The 22387-nt window shown below is 29.4% G+C and overlaps 1 protein-coding gene and 1 long non-coding RNA gene across 2 annotated transcripts; one reads left to right on the top strand and one right to left on the bottom strand.

Annotated features, from left to right (window-relative positions):
- Positions 1 to 972: 972 nt before the first annotated feature.
- On the bottom strand, positions 973 to 6390 carry LOC105804305 (probable WRKY transcription factor 13). Its single transcript, XM_012636865.2, has 3 exons — positions 5943 to 6390; positions 5604 to 5822; positions 973 to 1499 (listed from the first exon to the last, which is right to left on the bottom strand). Exons 1-3 carry the CDS (start codon positions 6215 to 6217, stop codon positions 1325 to 1327), a joined length of 669 nt encoding a protein of 222 aa, XP_012492319.1. The 5' UTR covers positions 6218 to 6390; the 3' UTR covers positions 973 to 1324.
- A 13450-nt stretch (positions 6391 to 19840) lies between these two features.
- On the top strand, positions 19841 to 20511 carry LOC128034563 (uncharacterized). Its single transcript, XR_008190625.1, has 3 exons — positions 19841 to 19935; positions 20010 to 20111; positions 20258 to 20511. It is a non-coding gene; the product is annotated as an uncharacterized LOC128034563 (long non-coding RNA).
- Positions 20512 to 22387: the final 1876 nt, after the last annotated feature.

The following is a 22387-nucleotide window of genomic DNA, read 5'->3' on the forward strand; positions in this document are numbered from 1 at the left end:
AATTAGTGGTAAAAATTATCTAACAAGCTTTTGGAGTGAGGCTATCCTTCTTCCATAATGCCATTGTTCTCCGATGATTAGACCATCATTTCGACCCAAATATCATCAATACATATTTTTCCCTTCTGAACCCAAATCCGACCTCATTTTATCCAAAATTTATATTAAATGCAACAAAATTAAGATGAAAATTTGAACCTTGTATTATTTTATCTCAATTTTCAATAGTAAGATGGATGAAATGACCTCTCTCTACTCTAATGAGCTTTTCGCCGTTTGGATTTGCCAGCAAGTGACCCAAACTTTTGTTATCGGAGAAGTTTAACCAAAGATGACAGAGAGAGAGAGAGGGGGGGGGGGAGAGAGAGAGAGAGAGAGAGATTATTTGTTAGAAAAGGGACACATTGACAATCGGATCAAGAGAATGATAAAGGAAGACAATAGAATATTGTTATCTGGTTAAATTTATGAAAGAAAAAGTTAATAAATGAAATAGAGAGGAAAAGAAGAGAAAAGGCGTCGGGGTCTCACAAAACAAGTGAGAGTCAAAAATAGGTAGAAGCTTAATGAAAGATGGGAAAGATAATAAATTTAGGGATATTTATTTGTAAATCATCTAATGTCTTTTTCTTTTCTTTTTTTTTTTGCTTATTAATAAGGTCACTAATTGTTATTCATTAATACATAGGATTTATGTATAGAAAATTTAATATTACATTAAGTACATCGCATCTAAAAACAATAAAAAAGTAATTACAACTTTTCATGTTAATAATAATATTTTGAGTAATCCAAAAAAATTTGATAAACAATCCAATTTAAAAAGTTTAAGCACAAGTCACGAAATACCTTAAAAATTAGTCCCAAACTAACGACTTAGCCAGCCAAAAAAATTTGATGCTCCTATTGCCCAAAACGACATTGCTTCGGTAGGTGATCAACAAAATCATCTCATCCAATTAAAAACAAAAATGAATAAATAAATAAAACTCGTTATTTTCATACAAACATAACGAAACCATCCTTAAAAATAAAGCTTAACAAAACCAGTGGAACTTAGGCATCAACATCATGTATTCAACAAAATTTACGGATTAAAAAGAAAAAAAAAAGTTATTGTTCATTTGATGGTAGCAGAAAGCTTACATATATATATATAGGGCAAGAGGGTGGGGCAGAGGCCTGATTTTAGACGAGGAAAAGCTTATTTTCAATGTTCCCCAAAACTATATGAAAAAAGTTGATAGAGATGAAAGCAGATTGAAGAATATTTTGAAGCTGATTAATTATATGGATGGATCGATGTTAAAGGAGTGGTGGGTTGCTACCAGAAGAAGTTGTTAAGCTGAGAGTCAGTAGGTTGGGAGTCGTCAAGATCGTGCGAGGGTGAATGTACGTGTCGCCCTTCGTACGTTGTAATTACCATTCTTGGATCCTCTGCTAATCTCTCCACTCGTTTCTTCACCCGACAATTATCTTGCGTACACCGATAATAGCTCCTGCATTGCCATTTGCATGCATACATATGAGTTCTAGTTCCAAATTTCTAAAATTAAAATTTAATAATTAACGTGTTTTAATGCTACTATTTAATGAGCTTCAAAGATTGCATGTGAAACTAATTTGGTTTGTTGATGCCATATGCACAGAATGTTGGTGAATCTACCATGGAAACTCTTATATAGGAGTCATTCTTATATTAAGAGTCAGATTATATTTTACTCAAAATTTAAATAAATTAATCCATGTATGTTTGATTAAGGAGCAAATCGATAATTTCATTAAAAATTTATTCATTTCTCTGTTAAAAATCAAGTGGTTGATGATGGAATAACTAGACAGTTACACATGGCTTGTCACGTGTACTTCATATTTATGTATAAGGGCTAATTTTTAACAGTAGAAATTAATGTAAGTTTAGCGAATGACTAATCTGTTTATTTTTTAATAAATAAGACAAAATAAAATCTAACTAATGAATGAAGAAAAAATAAGGATAGGGATTTTACCTATGTTAGAGACCTTAAGTAGTTTAAATTTACATGGGTATATGAATCATTAAGATTAATGTTAAAAGACTGACAAAACATAGCATACAAGTGCAACTTTAATCCCAAATCTATTTTACATAGGAGTCTAGTAGTTACCCTCTACATGGTTCATATTTAAAAGTAAAATATGATTTGTTTAAATGCAAGCCATTAGAACCACAATATATATATAATATATATATAGTTAGATTTATTCACGCGAAAGCATCTATTGTTCTTGGTTCTTAGAAAGTATCTATTTTGGAAGTGTCAGGAAATATGACAGATCATTATTTTCATAACAGCTTACTTGGGTGTGGACAAAAAGAAAGAGCGAAATAAAAGGTGGAATCAAGGAAACAATAATCACAATGTGAGTAATTAAGTAGTAGCTGTGAGAACATGAAAGCTGCATGAAGGTGGACAAGTTCACTTTGTGTATAAGAAAATTAATCAAGTGCTTAATTATGATGATGCATCATTACAAATAAAATGGGGCTACCAACTTGGAGGATTAGGCCAAGGTCCTATTACCTCCATCCTCATTATTATTTTGTTTCAGAAATTAAAAATAAATTGTTGAAATTATAATTATTATTGTACTGTAAATATTAACAACGGAACTTTGGTTATAATCCAAAGCAAAATAGTATACTCAAAACCAATCATTAGGAAGGAAAAGTTATTTTAACTAGGATTCCTTTGCAATCCTTGCTTTAATTATTTGGTTTTTTTTCTTTTACTAGTTAATTCTTTTCTATAATAAAAGATGACAGAAAATAGAGCCTAATAAAGTTAATAGGTGCCTACGTTACTAGCAATAATCTAAAAAAATGTAATATGGGTATGAGATAATATAATAATATAAAATTCTCTAAAATTAAAAATTAAAACAAGGTATGATAAGATTATGCAAAAAAATTATATTAGTAGTTATTTAATCATGAGTTTTTTATCATCAAATTATGAAAAGTTACAATATGATTATTTAACTATTCAATTTTGTATTATTCTAGCCACGTAACTATATTAAATTTTAGAGTGCTTCCATTTCTATATAACATGCTATGATAAGATTATGAAAAAACTAGATTATATTAGTAGTCATTCAATCATAATTATTTTATCATTCAATTATGAAAATTTACAATATAATCATTTAATTATTCAAATTTATATTATTCTAGTCACTAAACTATATTAGATTTTAGAGTGTTTTCATTTTCCGTTAGTCAACTGGTGATCGAAAAGAAAGACAAAATTAAATAGTTAATTGACTATTTTGTAACTTTTATAGTTGAGTGATAAAAAATTATAATTAAGTGACTTCTACCCTAGTTTATTTTAAAAATATTCTTTATAATACCACGTAAGAATATAAAACTAATACTTATCAATTAAATATTAGCGTGCAAATAGTTTTAAAATTTAAAACATTAACTTTAAAATACCAAAAAGAAATACAATAGCTTCAAAAAAAATTCATTATAACTAAACTACTTGTTCTTGGCTCAATATTTTGGAAGGAAAAAAGAAAATACATGTCTAGCTTTAACTCAAAATTTGGTATGCCTAAATTCAATTTTTTTATATATTATTGCATGCCCGACACATTTTGCTATAACAAAATCATCTGTATTGGATACATCTCCGGCTTTTGAACACTCCGAGTCTATGCTTCATAGGCTAAAACAGATGAAAGTTAAAAGATTCAAACTTTTGTAACAAGGGTCTAATCACAACATAACTTACTAAAACTCACCAATTACCAATGAAAACCATTCTCTATAAAAAAAATATTTTTTTTAAAAAATGCAGAAATCTTAGTATTACATTTTAACCATAACCAAAGTAATTAAACATATGTTTCCTTGAGGATGTTTTTATCAATTATCAAAGAATTTTTAAAGTTTTTTTCTTTTTTGGTAAAATCAAAATTGATGATAATAAACAGTTGAAAAAAGAAAGAAAGAAAAAACACTGATCCAAGACAATGAGAATAGAGGAAATTAAGCATGCTTTTTTGACTCAGCACATACTTCCCTCTTCAATAAACAAATGATACTCAACACCCCCCAAAAATTATTAATATGATGTCTTAGTCATTCAGAGTTAAATCATTGCCTTAGAAATTTTCTCAACTTTGTCGACAACAAATAAGTAAAATTCACTGTTTAGCTTAGCACCAGCTAAAAATGCTTAGATTTCATGCTACAAGTTAATCTTTTGAGTAAACTAAATTATTAGTACTAAATATTCGTTTTTTTTCACTTAATTAAAAAGTTATAATTTGATCACTAAACTATTTAAAAGTTTTTAATTAAGTTATTGGGTTGTTAATTTAAAAAACAAAGTTTCACTAACGCGCTCCAAGTAACGATTGGATGATTGGTATAGTAAATCAATATCCATCAATGAATAAAACATACCTTAGATCCAAGTCGCTCTGACAGATAGTTCGCAAATTTGTGAGTGGCAAAATTATTTCATAAAAGAAAAACTGAACTGTAGAAGAGAACGGGAAAAAAAACTTTCGATTGGTGCAGATAGTATAAACAAAGAAAACCATATAGCATCAATTTTAACAATCTAATGATTTAAATGAAAACTTTTAAATAGTTCAGTGATCAAATTGTAATTTTTTTAGTTAAGTGACTAAAACAAAAACTAACCCATAATTTAGTTACTTGATGTAGTTTTCCTTTTTATCTTTTTATATTCCGTTTTGTGTCAATAAAAATTTAGTCTAGAAACTAGGAACTTAGCGTAAAACTATATATATATATATATATACCTCAACAAAGTAATATCTTTTCTGCCAAACAGAAAATTATTCTAACGGGAAAAGACATTATAGTTTCATAAAAACTAGATTAATTTAAGTAACAAAACTACTGGCCCTCTACACAATATTTTGATTATCATGCATGTTAAAAGAGTTAAGCATAGTAGTTCTTTGGAGGCAATTAATCTTCTTCATTAAAAAATATTTTTAATTATTATGTTTAACTTTTATCATCCTTATGATGGCTGCTTAATTTTCTCTTGATTCATGACATGAAATAGTGAGGCTTTATTACATGTATGAAGGCATAATATATTGTGGCATTGCCAATTTGCTATATATACCTAACTTTTTGGCATAGTTTAAGATCTTGAAACTTCCTTTTTATGGTGCATTATAATTGATCAATTGTTGTATGCTTTATTTCCCCCTTTGTTTTTTTAATCTCCACATTGTGATTTTGTATCTTTTGAAGGTAATAATTTGTACTTTTAGTGTTTAAAATTTATCTATAGTAATCTCCATGATTAAAATCCCCCATAATTACCCTTTCAGATCTCATGCAATATTCAGGCCTGTAAAGCCTAAAAATCATGATCACAAGTATAATTACAAGACAGGAAAAAAGAGGAAGGAAACATAGCATGTGTATGGAGTACAACTAAGGCTAAAAACTTGATGTGAATATTATTAACTTTTGATGAAGATTTATATTTGTTAAAAAGCATAAAAACAAAAATAGAAAATTATTTTAAATCATTATATTTTTTAAAGTGTGATTAATATACCTGGGATGCTGGGTGTTCTTTACTACTTTCTGCCCGTACTTTCTCCACTTGTATCCATCATCCAACACATCCACCTCGCTCATGGTCTTGAAGCAAAACCTAGGTTCCCTTACCTTTCGTCTTGCTTTTATCCTTTTCATTTTCATTGCTGAAACCCCTAGATGATCATCTACACCATTTTTCTTGCTTCCCAAACACTCGTTTAACTCTCCCCATGCCCTAATACCATATCAAACATAACCCATATGTTACTATTTCATTTTACATGCAAAGGAGAACAAAACACATAGTAATGAATAAAACCAATAATATTGAGTAAAAGACAAGTAATATATTTACCAGAATTTTGCACTAGATCTCTGCAAGGAAAGGAGACGGGGTCCTCCAAAATCAGAAGCAAGGTGTTCTCTATGCTTTGGAGAGGAGAGAGATGAGAGTAGGGTTTCAGTAGGAAGTGCATGATGATGATCAGGTGCTGCTATATTGAAGGCTTTGAGAGGATGGCAACCCAATGGAGGACATGAAGTGATGTTGTTGTTGGGAGGAAAAGTAGAAAAGAAACCCATGGGAGTAGGCATCTCTTGTTGTTCCTCAAGCAAGCCCTGGTTTTGCATGGCTTGGGAGGATTTGTTGAAGATGATGATGAGAAAGGAATTACTTTAGGTTTTGAATCCTTTTATAGGAGAATAAATTTGGGTAGAAGTAGGGATTTTAAATGATCGACTACAAATAGAAGCTGTCTAGATTAAAAGAACCGGAGGAAGGGTCTCTCTCAAACTTCTAGGATAGATACACAAATCAGAATTATATTTATATATACAAAGAGGTTTTTTTTTTTTTTCTAATTCGTAAGAAATGAAACTAGTAACTAGTAAGTAAATACCTTTAATGTGACCAACCACATTTCTGGTTTGGCTTTACTTTCTCTCCTTCTCATTTTTATTTTCTTAATTTTTTTCGTTTTATGTATTATAAAAACTAAAAGGATCTTCTAAATTTACTGCAATGAGAAAGAAACGTGTTCCTTTAAAGAATATTGATTTTCATATAAAAAATCAGGAATAATTAAATAAGTTAATGTAGATGTTGAAAAATTATAAAAGTTAATTAAAAGAATCTCTACTTCTCTGTTAATATTAAAATTTTAACTAAGCATCAATTCAGTTGAATAACGCACAAAATATCTTTACTTTATTGAGAGTTAATTTACTTTTGTGATTGAAAAGTGCATTTTAAAAGTAATATAAAAAGAGTTTTTGAAATTTTGATAAAATTTACCGTTATGTTAAAAGTGTTTTAAAAAATAAATTGATAATTTTAGGTATGATATTGTAAAGTAGAAGATTTAATGGAGGATAAAAGGGTAACTTCATTTAAAAACACTTTTTCAAAAGTCGAAAGCTAAAATTTTAATTTTGGCTTGGATTAAAATCCCAATTTAAAATCAAGGTTTGGTTTGAAAAACTCTTGTTTATCAATTTTTTATTTGAAATCAAGGTCTAGGTTGAAAAGTACTTTCAACCTCAATTGTAAACAAAGTGCAGGTAAATTATATTATTTTGAAAGTATTTTATCTTTTATATAAAAATAAATATACACAACTGAACCAGTGGCTTCTATGGTTTTCAACATTTGTATACCACTATTCAACCAAAATATCATTTGTTATTTTTAAATTTTTATAAATATATATATTGCATAATTTTGTTTTTCACCCAGGGTTATAATATTTTGTTTTTGTTTTTGTTTTATCTCCAATCTTAAGTGGAATGTGTTTTTTTTAAATGAAAAGGAGTGAAATTAAAGGGTTAAATCGTTAAACTTTGTTGTTTATATGAAACAACTTGGAGAATTAGACTTTAAATTGAAATGCTAAGTGGGTTGGATTTAAGAGTTAAGTAGTGCAACACATGTTACTTTTTGACCTCAAAAGCATGCAAATTTTATGTCTCATTTGTTAGTGGAAATTTCCTGTTTTAAGGAGGTCAACAATAGACGACAATTAGGTTAAATTTGCAGCTGCTGTCCTGTGCTTATAAATTGCATGGAAAATCCATTGTCATCAATGTTGGTTAGCTACAACTAGCCTTCAAAGTTAACAAACCAAAAAACACATGAGTACACAATAATAGCTTAGCTAAGATAGATATAATTAAGAATTAAAAAAATTATACTATCCTTCATCGGAATATAAAAATTCATGTCATTTTCTACGGTTTTCTTTTGTGTGTATAATTTATAATTGAATTATTCTAGGGTTTCTTTTAGCAGTACAAACAAACAAAAAAGAAAAAAAAATATCAAAGGCAATGATGATGAATCTTGGGTGCAAATCTATCCTCTCTGCAATGAGCGGTGAAGATATCATTATGATTGATGAAATAGGCCCTCTTTGACTTTTAGCGAAAAAAAATAAATAAATAAAGCTTCTCACCTTTTTCTTCATCTCACCCTTTTTCCTTTTGCTATTTCACTTTTTCTCATAACACAAAATCTAAACCCCACCTTACCCACCATTTCTCAAATTCCAAAACCACCCCTTTTATATTGTTATCATTATCCCTTCAATATAACATAATAATAATTATTATTAAAACTCTTTTTTAACTTCTTTTTTTTTCTCTTCAGCCCCGTTTGTGTTTCTCTTTTGTTTCGTTTAGTGAAGATCTTGGATTTTGGTTTGGTTATCGCTTATCATCTCCTTCCTTCCACCTATTTTTTTCATTTTTTCATTTTAATTTATAAATTTATTCTGTCATTATAGATTGTGATGGACAAATGTTAATGTTTAAAGTTACTAAATGTCTACTAGCAATGAGCAGTTTCTCTAAGTTTATCATAGATATTCAAAAGGTGGCTCTTCATCGGCTCCTTTATATGTTTTTAGTTTGAAAGTATTTTAATATGATAAATAATTTCACAAGTTAATCTAAACCCGTGCTATTTTTTGTTTTATATGTTTTGTTTTGTTCCTCATTGTTTAATAAATCTTCCATTTTTTTTATGAAAAGATTGGAAGTTTTTTGTCTTGTTTTGTACAAGTTTTAATTTTACTTATGTAAGTACTTTTTTTACTTTTGCAAGTGTTTTAAGGATAACTTTGTCACATTCGTAACCAATTTGGTGATGCTTACTTCTTTTGTCGATTCTGCCTACCACTTTGAATCCTCTAAGGTTGGTAGCCATTATTGTGATAGGTACTTACAATCACAGAGATCTGTTGTGTATGAGTTGTGACAAAATAATCTATTTTCTCTGATACTGAAGCTTTTTTCGTATTGATGAAACTTGTTTTTCACCGCCAACGACAAATGTTTATTATTCTTTCTTTTACAAGATTGTATGATTTCATTCATAAAAAAATTGATTTTCCTTAAAAAAAAGCATAATAATAATTATAAAAAATACAACATTAATACATTATCGTTCTTGAATTTAGAAGAATACTAAATTAAAACATATTTTCGTAAATAATATTTTAATTATATCCTGAGTCATTACCGATTAATTGGATTCTAATAACTATCCTTTGTTATTGGTAATTGATGACTTTAATTTTCCGAATCCTTAATTTCCTAAGAAAAAAAATAGACATTCTTTGTGGACCATTGCTGCAAAACAATTAACCACCGAACTATTGGGATTAATTATCTCTCTATAATTCGACAACTTTGTTAACGTGGTACTTTCTATGGGTAATTTTGTGGTAAAAAATCATATCAACTTGCATTTATTGGAAAATAATGAGTGTAGTAGGCATATGATGGTTAAATATCATAGACATGATATAGATTAAGGTTGTAGTCTTTGATTAAAATCTTCATGAGCAAAAGGAGACTATAATGATATATATATCATGCAAAAGAAAACAGTAATTAAAGTGCCGGTTAATTTTTGTGTTCTTTAGGGGATAAAAATTCCCATCGAGTTTTGAATATTGTGAAACAACTTGCTATTTCCTTCTTACATGCATTATATGCTCTCCCATAGAGGCCAATCTAGTGTTGTAACTATAAAATATTACTTCAAACCCTTTTTCTCTTTCTGGAAAAAATATTATTTAAATATGATTAAATTAGTCGAAATAAAGGAGTTAAACTGATTATAAAGATAATCACTTTAAATTATAGTTAAATTGTAAATTGAGAATCGATTAAATCGATTTTTGATTTTTGATTTTAACTCAAAAATCAGGTCCAGAATCGGTTTTATGTTTTGACGAGTATTGAACTTTGGATAATGTTTTAAAACATTCCAAGTTGTAGAGTTAATATAGTCCACTTTGTTACTGTTTTAACTTTTAATTGAATTTTGAAATTTAAGATTGATGGTTATGGAATTATTGTTATCTATTTGTGTTTATAAATTTTAATTTTTCTGATTTTGTTTTTGTTTTACTTATTTTCACAATTTTTGTTTTAAATATCCGATCAATCTAGTCGAAAACTATAAAATAAAAATAAAAATCAGAAAGTAAGATGGAAAGCCAAAATTATCTCTTTTTTATGTTATTTTGTTAACTAGTTTTATTAATTACTCTTTGTTAACTCCTATAGAAGCTGACGTGGGGGTAACGTAGTCGTGATGTCACGGTGATACGTAAAATATGAATAATATGAAGCATAATTTTGCAGTGACCCTTTTGGGGGGTCTTCTGAAAGGATTTAAAAATGAAGTTAAAATAATGTAATATATGGCAGGAGTAATGGTGTTCATTAGATTATGGTATGGTCCCTAAATTCGGGGGAGAAAGGGTGGGTGGCAAACTCCATCATTTCATTTTGTCTATGTATAAAGGTGCCCATTACCTCACTTCCATTTATTTTCAATTCCCTTGCTATTTCTAGCTTTCCATATAATACCTATTTCTGGTGTTTTTTTTAATAAATTAATTGATTGAATCAATTTTAGTTTATATTGTAGATTTTTTTAATGTTATTAAATTATGTTATTATCGTGTTTATAATAATATTTTCGTAATTTTAGATTTTGATTTTAGCTTATGATCCTAGCCATCAATGCCCATTTATGCTCTTTTAGGTATAACTTGAATTTTATATGTAAAAGTAAACTCTACTAACTTGTTTATTCTTTCAATTTTACAAAAAGCTATTTTATCTTTTGATTTTTTTCTCTTCTAACTTTTAAATTAATTTTGTTTATCAAATCATTCTAAAATAGATAAAAAAGTTAATATAACTTTGCTAGCATATCATACAAGTAGATTGTCATGTCGATGCCACATAAGCAATTAATTTATTATTTAAAATTCAAAAATTATAAAATTATTTAAAAATTTAAAACTTATTAAAATTATTTTAAAAATAATTTTTTAATATTTTAATTTTTTTAAATAATTAATTGTTAATGTGACATACTCATTGACAGTCACGTGGATGCCATATCAACAAAGTTAGTAGTCATCAACTTTTCCATTCATTTTGGGTTGATTTGACAAACAATACAAGTTGAGTTAAAAAATAAGAAATAATTAAAATAATTTTTTTTATAAAGTTAAAAGGGTCAAATAAATCATTATACCTAAAAATAAATTTGTTACCTTAAAGTATATATCTATTACTCTTAAATAAATAAATCAAGAAATCTTTAATGAATCGGTGATGAGGGTTAGAATAGTTGTAAAGGCTTATTGATTTGTTAATGGTTAATGGTGGGTTTGGATGGACGTTTGGGTGTGATGCGGTGTAGTGGGTTTACTTTACTTTTTTCTAACGTTACAGCAAAGGCGGATTTAGGTGGGGCTGGCAAGGGCCCCGACCCCTCTTAAAATGTAAAATTTTCATTTAGGCTCTTAAATTTTTTAAAAGATTTTAAATTAATAAAGATAAAATTGCATAAAATTGCACTTCGGCCTCCCCTAAAATTATAAAAATTTGATTTAATCATTTACAAATTATAAAGATATAGGCTATCAAAATTTAAAATTTCATTCGGCCCCCCTAAAACTTTGTTCTGGCTTCGCCTTTGCGTTACAATATCGCTATAATATTTAATTTCACCGCTACCACTTTTATACTAATCACAGATAAATGCACCACTCATCCAAAATCATCCTAAATTTAAGAATAAGACTTAATACCGTTAATTAACAAGGTTTGAATAGATACTAAATTATGCTCAATATTGAACTGAGATATCAAGCGGTGAAAGGATACAGAGAAAATAAATTAAATATGTCAATCAAATCGCAGGGTGATCACTCATTGTTAAATGAAAACATGGTCTATATAAATAAATAAGATTAATTAATTAGAGCACAAATAATTAACTCAAATTAGTTTGATTCAATTTATTCAAAAAATTTTAGAGGCTAGCAAGTATAATTAGAATCTAAAGAATTTCACTAATAATAATAATAATAATAATAGAATCAAATTAAAATATTCTTGAGAGGATTCATGTATGGAAATTCAATAATAATAGTTTTAGATACAACTTGCACATAATAAATAATATGAGAGCAATCAAAATTCCAGATTTTAAGTTCCATTTTGTTTTTAGAATACTTTTTATTTTCACTTTCTATTTCTATTGAACAACTTCCATTTTTATTTTTAAAAATTAAAACACATGCTTGATAAATAAAAATAAAAATTTATTTTTAATAATGAAAATATGGTTGGTAACTATTTTTCTATAATAGTTATATGGATTTCACTACACCAAAATAGGGATATAGCGGCGCTTTTAGCGGTGTTTGGATAAAAAACGCCACTAAAAATCGAGCATTAGCGGCATTTTACGAAAAACGCCGCAAAATATCAAGCATTAGCGGCGTTACATAAAAAAACGCCGCGAAAACCAAGCATTAGCGGCGTTTTACAAAAAGCGCCGCAATAGAGTAACACAGAACGACGCCGTTTTCATATATTTGGGAACATTAGCCGCGGTTTTGCCCAAGCGCCGCTAATACTCTGTTCTTCAGCGGCGTTTGGCGTTAAGCGTCGGTAAAGTACCGGTATTTTAGCCGCGTTTTTGTGTCTGCGCCGCTAATGGTCTTATCTTTAGCGGCGTTTTTTTTATGCGCCGCAAATAATCCGATCTATAGCGGCATTTTTTACAAACCGCCGCTAATGCTCCGCTCTAAAGCGGCGTTTATGGAGAATCGCCGCTAATGTTCCGGTCTATAGCGGCGTTTGTGTAACAGCGTCGGTAATTCTTCGGTCTATAGCAGCGTTTGTGTAAAAACGCCGCTAATTAGAAAATCTAAAATATTATTTCATTCTTTTATATATTCTCAATTAATGTTTGAATTATATTATTATATTATAAGTTATATTATGAAACATATATATATATATATATATTAATATTGTGTTAGTTACGTACGTAAATTTGTTTGTTAGCTTAAAATAGAGCATATATTGGGATCTAAATTAAAATTGTTATACATTATATTAATTTGAATAATTTCATAAGTTATAAATTATAATGTTGGTTATATTTAAATTATACATTACGCATAAAATTGAAATAATTTTATAAATTCATATTAATGTATCAATTTAAAATAATGTCATAACAATTATCAAAATAAAAATCTACTAAAACTCATTAAACTTATAAATAAAGACAAATAAAATAAATTAAAAATTAGCGGCTTATCTGAAAAACGCTATAGAACAAGCTTTGTGCGTTTATTGCAAAATGCATAAAATGTGTAACAAAACGACTTCGTTTTATCTTTATTTATTGGTATTAGCGGCGTTTTTTGTAAAAACGTCGTAAATGAGAGTTATGTATTTTAGGGTTTTGGGATTAATATTTAAGTTTTGTTGTATACGGTTTGGGGTTTTAGGGTTCAATACATAATGTTTATTAATTTAGGATTACAATTTTATGTTTAGGGTTTTGGGTTTAGGTTTACGGCTTGAGGAATGGAGTTTAGGGTTTGAGTTTACATGTTAGTTTTAATGCGAGGTTTATGGCTTATAAGATATATTAATGATCAAATTTATTGTTTTACGGCTTGATGTTTATGGTTTATGGTTTACCCTTATTGATTTGAATGTTACAATGCTTGGTTTTTGTGTTCGGATTTGCATGAAGAATATGAGTTAGCTAGGGTTTAGCCTTTAATTTTAATGTTTACGGGTTATAGGGATTAATAGCTTCGGGTTTTAGGGTACAAAAGTAAAAAAAAAAATTAAAATTCTTTCTGCTTTTTACTTCTTATTATGTCACTAGTATATAGGATTATAAGAGACAGGGTTATATATATATAATATGCCACGATATATATCTATGCATATATGTTATATATTATACATCTTGCATAAAATTGAAATAATTTTATAAATTCATATTAATGTATCAATTTAAAATAATGTCATAACAATTATCAAAATAAAAATCTACTAAAATCATTAGACTTATAAATAAAGACAAATAAAATAAATTGAAAAATTAGCGGCGTTTATCTGAAAAACGCTATAGAACAAGATTTGTAACCAAACGACTTCGTTTTTATCTTTATTATTAGTATTAGCGGCGTTTTTGTAAAAGCATAAAATGAAAGTTATGTATTTTAGGGTATTAGGATTAATATTTAAGTTTTGTTGTATACGGTTTGGGGTTTTAGGGTTCGATACATAATGTTTATTAATTTAGGATTATAATTTTATGTTTAGGGTTTTGGGTTTAGGTTTATGGCTTGAGGAATGGGGTTTAGGGTTTGAGTTTACATGTTAGGTTTAATGCGAGGTTTACGGCTTATAAGATGTAATGATCAAATTTACTGTTTTACGGCTTGATGTTTATGGTTTATGGTTCACCCTTATTGATTTGAATGTTACAATGCTTGGTTTTTGCGTTCGGATTTGCATGAAGAATACGAGTTAGCTAGGTTTGAGCCTTTAATTTTAATGTTTACGGGATTAAAATTCTTTCTGCTTTTTACTTCTTATTATGGCAGTAGTATATAGGATTATAAGTGACAGGGTTATATATATAATATATGCCACGATATATATCTATGCATATATGTTATATATTATATATACTGCATAAAATTGAAATAATTTTATAAATGCATATTAATGTATCAATTTAAAATAATATCATAACAATTATCAAAAAAAAATCTATTAAAAATCATTAAACTTATAAATAAAGACAAATAAAATAAATTGAAAAATTAGCGGCGCTTATACAGAAAACGCCACTATAGAACAAGATTTGTGGCGTTTATTGCAAAAATGCCGCAAAACGTGTAACCTAAACGTCTTCGTTTTTATATTGTTTATTGGTATTAGGGGCTTTTTTTTTTGTAAAAACGCCGCAAATGAAAGTTTTGTATTTTAGGGTATTGGGATTAATATTTATAAATTTTAATGTTGTTAATGTTTAAATTAATCATACTGTATAAAATTAATTTTTTTTTTATAAATTTTATCAATTAAAAAAAGTATTAAGTAAGAAACTTATTAAAAATAATAATTATAAATTAAAAGAAAAAAATATATTATAACAACTGAATTATTAGTGGCGTTTCTATGAAAAACACCGCAAATATATTTAATTGAAACGGTGTCGTTTAGTGAGAGATCAAATTTCGGGGTATATCCCCTCTCCCAGCGCCAATTTCATTTTTCCTTTTCTAAAATCCCTAAGTTCTGAAATCCCTAACTCCATTTACTGTTTTTGCTTTCTCCCATTTCTGAAAATCAATTCTGTATCTCTTTCAAATTTCCTTGTTTGGGTGTTTCAATTTCTTGCAAAACTGATAAAAATCGGGTTCGTACATTCCGTAGACACAGACAGTTGACGGAGAATGTCGAGGAGCATCGTCGGAATTGGTGGTCGGGGGAATAAGTGTTCAAGGTTTGCTTTCCCCATTCTGCCTCCGTATACATTGGGTTTTCCCCAATTTGTTAATTTTATTTTTCCTTCCCATTATTGTCTTTGAAACCGAAATTAAAAAAAACTCTATTTATAGGGTTTTCGGTCTTCCTCTTCAATTTTTGTTCATCGTTTTGAAGGTAATGTAATGCTTCGAATGTTTATTTATTTTCTGAATGGTTTCATTGGTTAGGAACTGATTTTATAGGGTTTGTGTTTAGGGTTTCATTCAATTCCATTTCATTGCTTCCTTTTCTGTTTTCTGCATCGTTTAGCAGGTATGTGAATTAGGAAATATTTTTCTTGATGATTCCTTTTGTGCTAATACAAGATTAAGTTGAAAAGCATTGACGTGTGTTCTGTGCTAATATATTTTTACCATCATATTGCTAAGAAACTTAAGTGATGTTTATTGTGTTGTGTGATTAAATGCTGTATCATGGCATGGCATAATGCTACAATTTCATTTTCCTCACGTCCTTTATCTTTATGAGTGAATAGCGATTAGCTTGTTTATATAAAAAATTATGTTAGTTCGTTGGTTTCTTGTCCCATTTGTAATTTTGCATCAAATTGTTTGTTATTAAGGGCAAGAAAATAATATTAACAGATTTAAATTAACTCCAAACTCGACCTTAAAAATTAGTTCACTTTTCACACCCTCTTTATCTTATGCTTGAGATTAAATCCATTTATTCGAGAAAAAACCTATTTATAGTAAATGTTCTTTTTCTACCCAATTTCATCTGTAAAATTTGAATGATCAAGATATTAAGAAAACCTTGAACTCTTATGCTTTTCATAAAAGGCTTTGATTATAGATAAAAATCAATTGAGTAATACCCAAAGCTGCAAACAAATTTCTTGAAATATTAAGTTGTCAATACTCAATTTTAGTGTGTGTATATATTAAAATTTTAGAGTTTGAAACAATTTTAGTCACGTAGATTAAATATTTTGGTAACATTTTATAATCAATAAAATCCCAACCAAATTAAACATAAAAATATTTAGCAAAAATTTATTATGCATTTTGTCATATTAGTATGTTCTAATTAGTTTATTACTTTTAATCAAAATAAGAAGAAGATTCTTATTTAGTCGCTAACCTCTACCGATGCTAGAAAAAGATTCGGTGAAGAAAGATAAATGCAATGGACATTATTTCTAGCATTTTTGCTATAATGTAAGGTAGGGTTTGAAAGTTAAAATTTCAGAAAAAGATTCCGATGAAGAAAGATAAATGCAATGGACATTATTATTGATACATTAATATGAATTGTTATGACATTATTTTAATTGTTATGACATCATTGTCGTCATTACATTCCTTATTGTCATTTCAGCTTTTGGAACAAAAGAAAAATATCTGGAATATTCTTGGTTATGTTATTTGATGCTTATATATATAACAATCATGGTCAAATTATATTTTATACTAAGAGTCTAATTATATTTTATACTTATTAAAAGAATAAATAAATTAATTTCTATAAAGAGTAAACTAAATTTTTTTATTATATTTCTATTTATTTTTACCGTTAAATGTCATGTGTTCTTGCCTAATTATTTTATTAATTATGCTAGTTTTAACGCAATATGGAAACAATTTATAATAGATATAATTAATTGAATTATAAAATTAATTTAATAAAATGGGAAAGCAAGTTTAAGAAAATAATAAATAAATGATCTCGTCGTAGGGACTAAATTCTTAATTTTAAACACCAAATAAATTTAAAGATTATTTCGAGTAAATTACAATTATATTTTTAATTTAATTCATCAACAATTTCAAAAATTAAATTTAAGCTTAAAATATGTTATTATTTTATCTATTTACTTAGGTAATATGTTTATAAAGGTTAAAAGTATTAACTTATATGTCTCTATCTTTGCATATCGTATCAAATTAATTTCTAATATTTAGTTTATATCTAATATTTTTGTTTTTTATTTAATTGAGGTCTAATTAGATACAAATTTAAAAATAATGATTTTCTTAAATATTGTTAAGAAAAACAAAATAAAACCCATGTTCTCCATAATAACTACAAGGAAAATAAATATCTTGTATTTATTTTTATTGAGTGTTGTTTAGTCTAGTTGTGTAGAGCATGCCTAATATTAACATATACCATTTTAAGGTACTGTTAACGGGTTATATAACTTACATAATACGACATAATACATAAATATATATCATATCTTAACTTACATAGTGAAATAATACTTATAAGTGAAAAACTTACCCTTGTAATATCTGCTGAAAATCAGACTTCCAAGAATTAAGAAATGGACCGGTCTTGGATGAATTTATCAAGGGTAAGCAACGAATATTGAAATGGAGTACAAACTTTCTGAATTTTGCATTTCAATATGCAAGCCAAGAGAACATGATTCTTTTCCCCTGTAACAAGTGTGTCAACATAAACTGGCATTATCGTGAAGTTGTATACGAGCATTTAATTGTTGATAGATTTGTTCGGGGTTATAAAATATGGTTTTTCCATGCAGAATGCCCGCCTAGTACTTCCTCGTCAACAATGGATGTTTCTTATCCTGGTAGATCTTACCATCAGTCCGTTGGAGGGGATGACATGGAAGGTATGTTGCGGGATGCATTTAATATGCACAGTCATGGTTTGCAGTCGTTCCCAGCCGACTTTGTGCCATCTGCTGATTGTAATGTTGGTGCAAATACTTTTACCGAACCGAGAACAACTGTACCTCCTGAAGAGCCGAATGGAGAAGCAGCGAAGTTCTACACGCTACTTAATGACATGAACGAAGAACTATATGAGGGGTCAAAATTCTCCAAAATGGCTTTCTGCGTTCGTCTTTTCCAGTTAAAATGTTTGGGAAGGTGGACCGGAAACTCTTTGACAATGCTGCTAGAGTTTTTGAGAGAAATGTTTCCGTTTGCAAAAATCCCTCCGTCATGCAAAGATATGAAGAATATGATAAAAGACTTAGGTCTTGGGTACAACAAAATCCATAGTTGCCCGAATGACTGCATGTTGTATTGGGGCAATCGAAGAAACCAATAGTACTGTCATGTATGCGGCGAATCCCGTTGGATAAATAGAAACACAATGGTGAACTTACTCGATTGATTCATGCAGGAAAACAATTGATTGATGAGCCGTACGTATTTTCTTCTCAAGTCAAACAAGTTTTTTACTCAAAAGATCCAATTGATGAGGGTTGGTACGTTGTACTCCGTGACATCCCTAGGGACTTGTTTGACATGGGCAGTGAAAGTAGAGATGGCATTGACGACAGAACACAAACTTTGCCATTTCCAGAACAAAACTTAAACGAAAACATCCCTAGTACTAGTACACACAGTCAATGGGTCCGCCAGGATACGGATGAAGATATTTATGGATTATAATATAGTAAGCTTTTGCGATTATTTAATTATATGTAATACCATATCATAATATTGGTCTTATTATATATTTCAACTATTTTAAACATATTATTTTTATTGTAATTGTATATTAAGTTTTCAACTAATTTATTTGTATTGCAGATAAAATGCCTAGAAGACCCGTGCGAGCGCACCGCATTGTTCAAGGTACTCCAAACTCGGTGGAAACAAACAGCACTGAACAACAGGCTGCTGTTGGATCTTCGAATGTTCCGGTTACACCTGAGGAACCTATAGAAGCTCAAAGTAATTTAACATTTAATTTACATGTGTGTTGACTTATTATTTATTTTATTTTTTAAATTTCTTATATTACAATACTTTTATTTTCCAGCTGAAACTGGTGGGACGCGGAGAGTTCGAGGAAGTACGCTACTAAGGGATTTATACGATCTAGATCCAGTCGAGCGTGTCCAAGTATCCAGTAATAGCTTTGGTCAGCCTGTTGGATCAGAAGCTCGCCTTTTAGCAAGATACATGGACATTCTAGCACGGAATGCAAATATGTTGCCAATTAACTTCGAGTCATGGCATAAAGTGCTCGAGAGTAACAAGAACCAAGCTCTCAATAACATTAAGGTAACAAAATGTGCATATCATTTATAATACTTGGGTTTAAGTTTTGTTTACATTTACTTTCTTAAGTTGTGTTTTTTGTAGGCGAGATTTGCTCTAGAGGTCTCCGATGCTTATGTAAAGAAGGCATTGGGAAAAAGATGGAGAGACCATAAGAGCACTTTAAAGAAAGACTATTTTAAGACAAAAACAACACTCGACAAGAAATTACAAAATGTCCCGCTGGGAATGTTGAGGTACCAGTGGGAAGAGGTCGTTAGATTTTGGACTTTGAAGAAAGGAGAGGTATGTGTTACTACAAAAATCTTGTAATTATTTTGGTTTATAGTATTTACTAATTAACGTACTAATAATTTCATAACGTAGGATCGTGAACGAGTTGGAACAAGTAGTAGGCAGAAACAAAAATTCACGCACACAGCTGGGTCGAGAAGTTTTGCGTGTGTAGCTCAGGCCGAGGTATTTTGAACTTTTTAATACTGGCAGATATTTATTACTTTATATCAAATAATATTTTTACTATTGTATTGTAGGAAGTGTTGTCGGGTCAAAAAGTTGGACGCCTTCAACTTTTTGACATTACACATAGGAAGAAAGATGGAAACCCTATGACTCCTGAAGCTGCAGAAATTATGGTACGTTTGCTTAATACAATTTGATATTTATACTGTTTATTTTCTAATGGTTTATTTCATTTCTTGTAATGCAAATATTGTTAAGTTATGTTGCATTTGTTTTTTTAATATATATTGCGTTATTAACTATGTGATTTATTTTTTAGGAAAAACTGAAGGATAAAAAGGCGGAGTACGAAGCGTTTGCTTCTAGTGATAGTTCTGTTCATATTGACGACATTGATAACCGGATTATCACTGAAGTTTTGGGTCCTGAAAGGTATGGTCGGGTTCGATTTCAAGGATCTTTTGTTAACCCATCCCAATATTTTTGATCCAGCTCGCAACAATACATGCATTCGGGGAGTCAGGCTCAAGCTGAAGTTCAGAGGTTAAGAGACCAAATAGCTCAGATGCAAGCGACAACGAGTGAGCAAATTACACAACTTAAAGTGGAGGCAACATCGAGAGAAGCTGAGGTTCAAAAAAGATATGAAGAACTCCAGCTACAACTTAAAGCAGATCTTTGCAATGAGAAGCGAAGCTTTGCGGAGAGAGAAGCAGAGGCAAGCGGCGAGAGAAGGCGAGGTTCAACGAAAGTATGAACAACTCCAAAACAACTTAAAGCAGATCGACAAAGAAGAGAAGCAGAGGTGCAATGAGGGAAGCGAGCTTAAAAGTTTGATGAACTCCAAGACGACTTGAATATGATGAAGATGTTTCAGCAATGAACCGCCGTCACCTTAGACTATCGTGTAAATATACTTCAATTTTGACTTTGGTATTATCATTTTAACTTTTACAATTTTTGTCGAATAATACTTAATTTTATTTTATTTATTGACATTTATTTTAAATATTATATAGATTTATTACTTTGGTTGGTTAGATTTGGTTTCTTGATTTGTTTTTACGGAGGGTGAAAACAAAATAAAAATTTTTCAAATCGCCAAAATTAGTGGCGTTTTCTAAAAGCGCCGCTAAAAACCATGAGCTATAGCGGCGTTTGTTTGTTAAGCGCCGCTAAAGACCAAGGTCTATAGCGGCATTTGATTGGTAAGCGCCGCGAAAGATCATGGTCTATAGCGGCGTTTTATGGGTAAGCGCCGCTAAAGACCATGGGCTATAGCGACGTTTGATGGGTAAGCGCCTCTAAAGACCATGGTCTATAGCGGCGTTTGATGCAAAAGATCCTCTAAAGACCATGGTCTATAGCGGCGTTTGATGCAAAAGCGCCGCTAAAGACCATGGTCTATAGCGGTGTTTGATACAAAAGCGCCGCTAAAGACCATGGTCTATAGCGGCGTTTTATGGATAAGCGCTGCTAAAGACCATGGTCTATAGCGGTGTTTGATACAAAAGCGCCGCTAAAGACCATGGTCTATAGCGGCGTTTTATGGATAAGCGCTGCTAAAGACCATGGTCTATAGTGGCGTTTGATGGATAAGCGCCGCTAAAGACCATGGTCTATAGCGGCGTTTATTATAAAAAGTGCCGCTAAAGTTACCGACGCAGTCATTAGCGGCGTTCTTTGCGGCTTTTTGCTAAGCGCCGCTAAAAATATTTGCGGCGCTAAAAAACGCCGCTATAGCCCTAAAAAAGCGCCGCTAAAAGCCTGTTTTGGTGTAGTGTTTGTATCAGGGTATCATATTTAATATTTGAAAATTTGTTTAAAAAAAAGATATTTTTTTGTTTATATGAGTTTGAACTAGAGTTGATTTATTTAAAGTAAAAACACTCCATTTTCATCGTTTTCATTTTACAAAGCATTTTTAATGAAAATAATAAAAACAACTTTATTTTTCAAATTTTTACATAATTTCATTTTTTTTTTATTTTTCAAGAAACATTTTAAGAATTTCAACCTAACATGCTTTATTCAACATTTTTATTTTTCAAGAAAACAAAAATAAAAAGCAAAATAGAAATTAAAATAAAATGATCTCCGTTTCCTAAAATCAAACGGAGCCTCGTGAATGAAGCCGAAATGTTATTAAAGGGAATATTTATATATAATATACATAATCGAAATAGGCAAAACCCATACTTTCAACAAGGTATTTTAAATTGAGTTAATCTTGATAATCAAAATTAGGAAAAATAAAATAATTTAAATACTCAATTTATATTAAATCTTATAATTATTATAATTTATATTTTAACGAAATTAATATTTAGATATTATTTATACATAGATATTGCAATTATTTAACTTTATTTTTACCAAACTAATATCTAAATACTCGTTTCTATTAGTTTACCAAATTAAATTAAAACTATTACTAAAATTATCATAA

This window comes from Gossypium raimondii, chromosome 11 (assembly GCF_025698545.1).
Source record: "Gossypium raimondii isolate GPD5lz chromosome 11, ASM2569854v1, whole genome shotgun sequence".
Lineage (NCBI taxonomy): Eukaryota > Viridiplantae > Streptophyta > Magnoliopsida > Malvales > Malvaceae > Gossypium > Gossypium raimondii.

Coding starts and splice junctions, on each gene's coding strand:
- LOC105804305 (XM_012636865.2), bottom strand. CDS start 6,217: ATGCAAAACCAGGGCTTGCTTGAGGAACAACAAGAGATGCCTACTCCC. Junction 5,823..5,942: donor AGATCTAGTGCAAAATTCTG/GTAAATATATTA, acceptor ATATGGTATTAG/GGCATGGGGAGAGTTAAACG. Junction 1,500..5,603: donor AAGAACACCCAGCATCCCAG/GTATATTAATCA, acceptor ATGGCAATGCAG/GAGCTATTATCGGTGTACGC.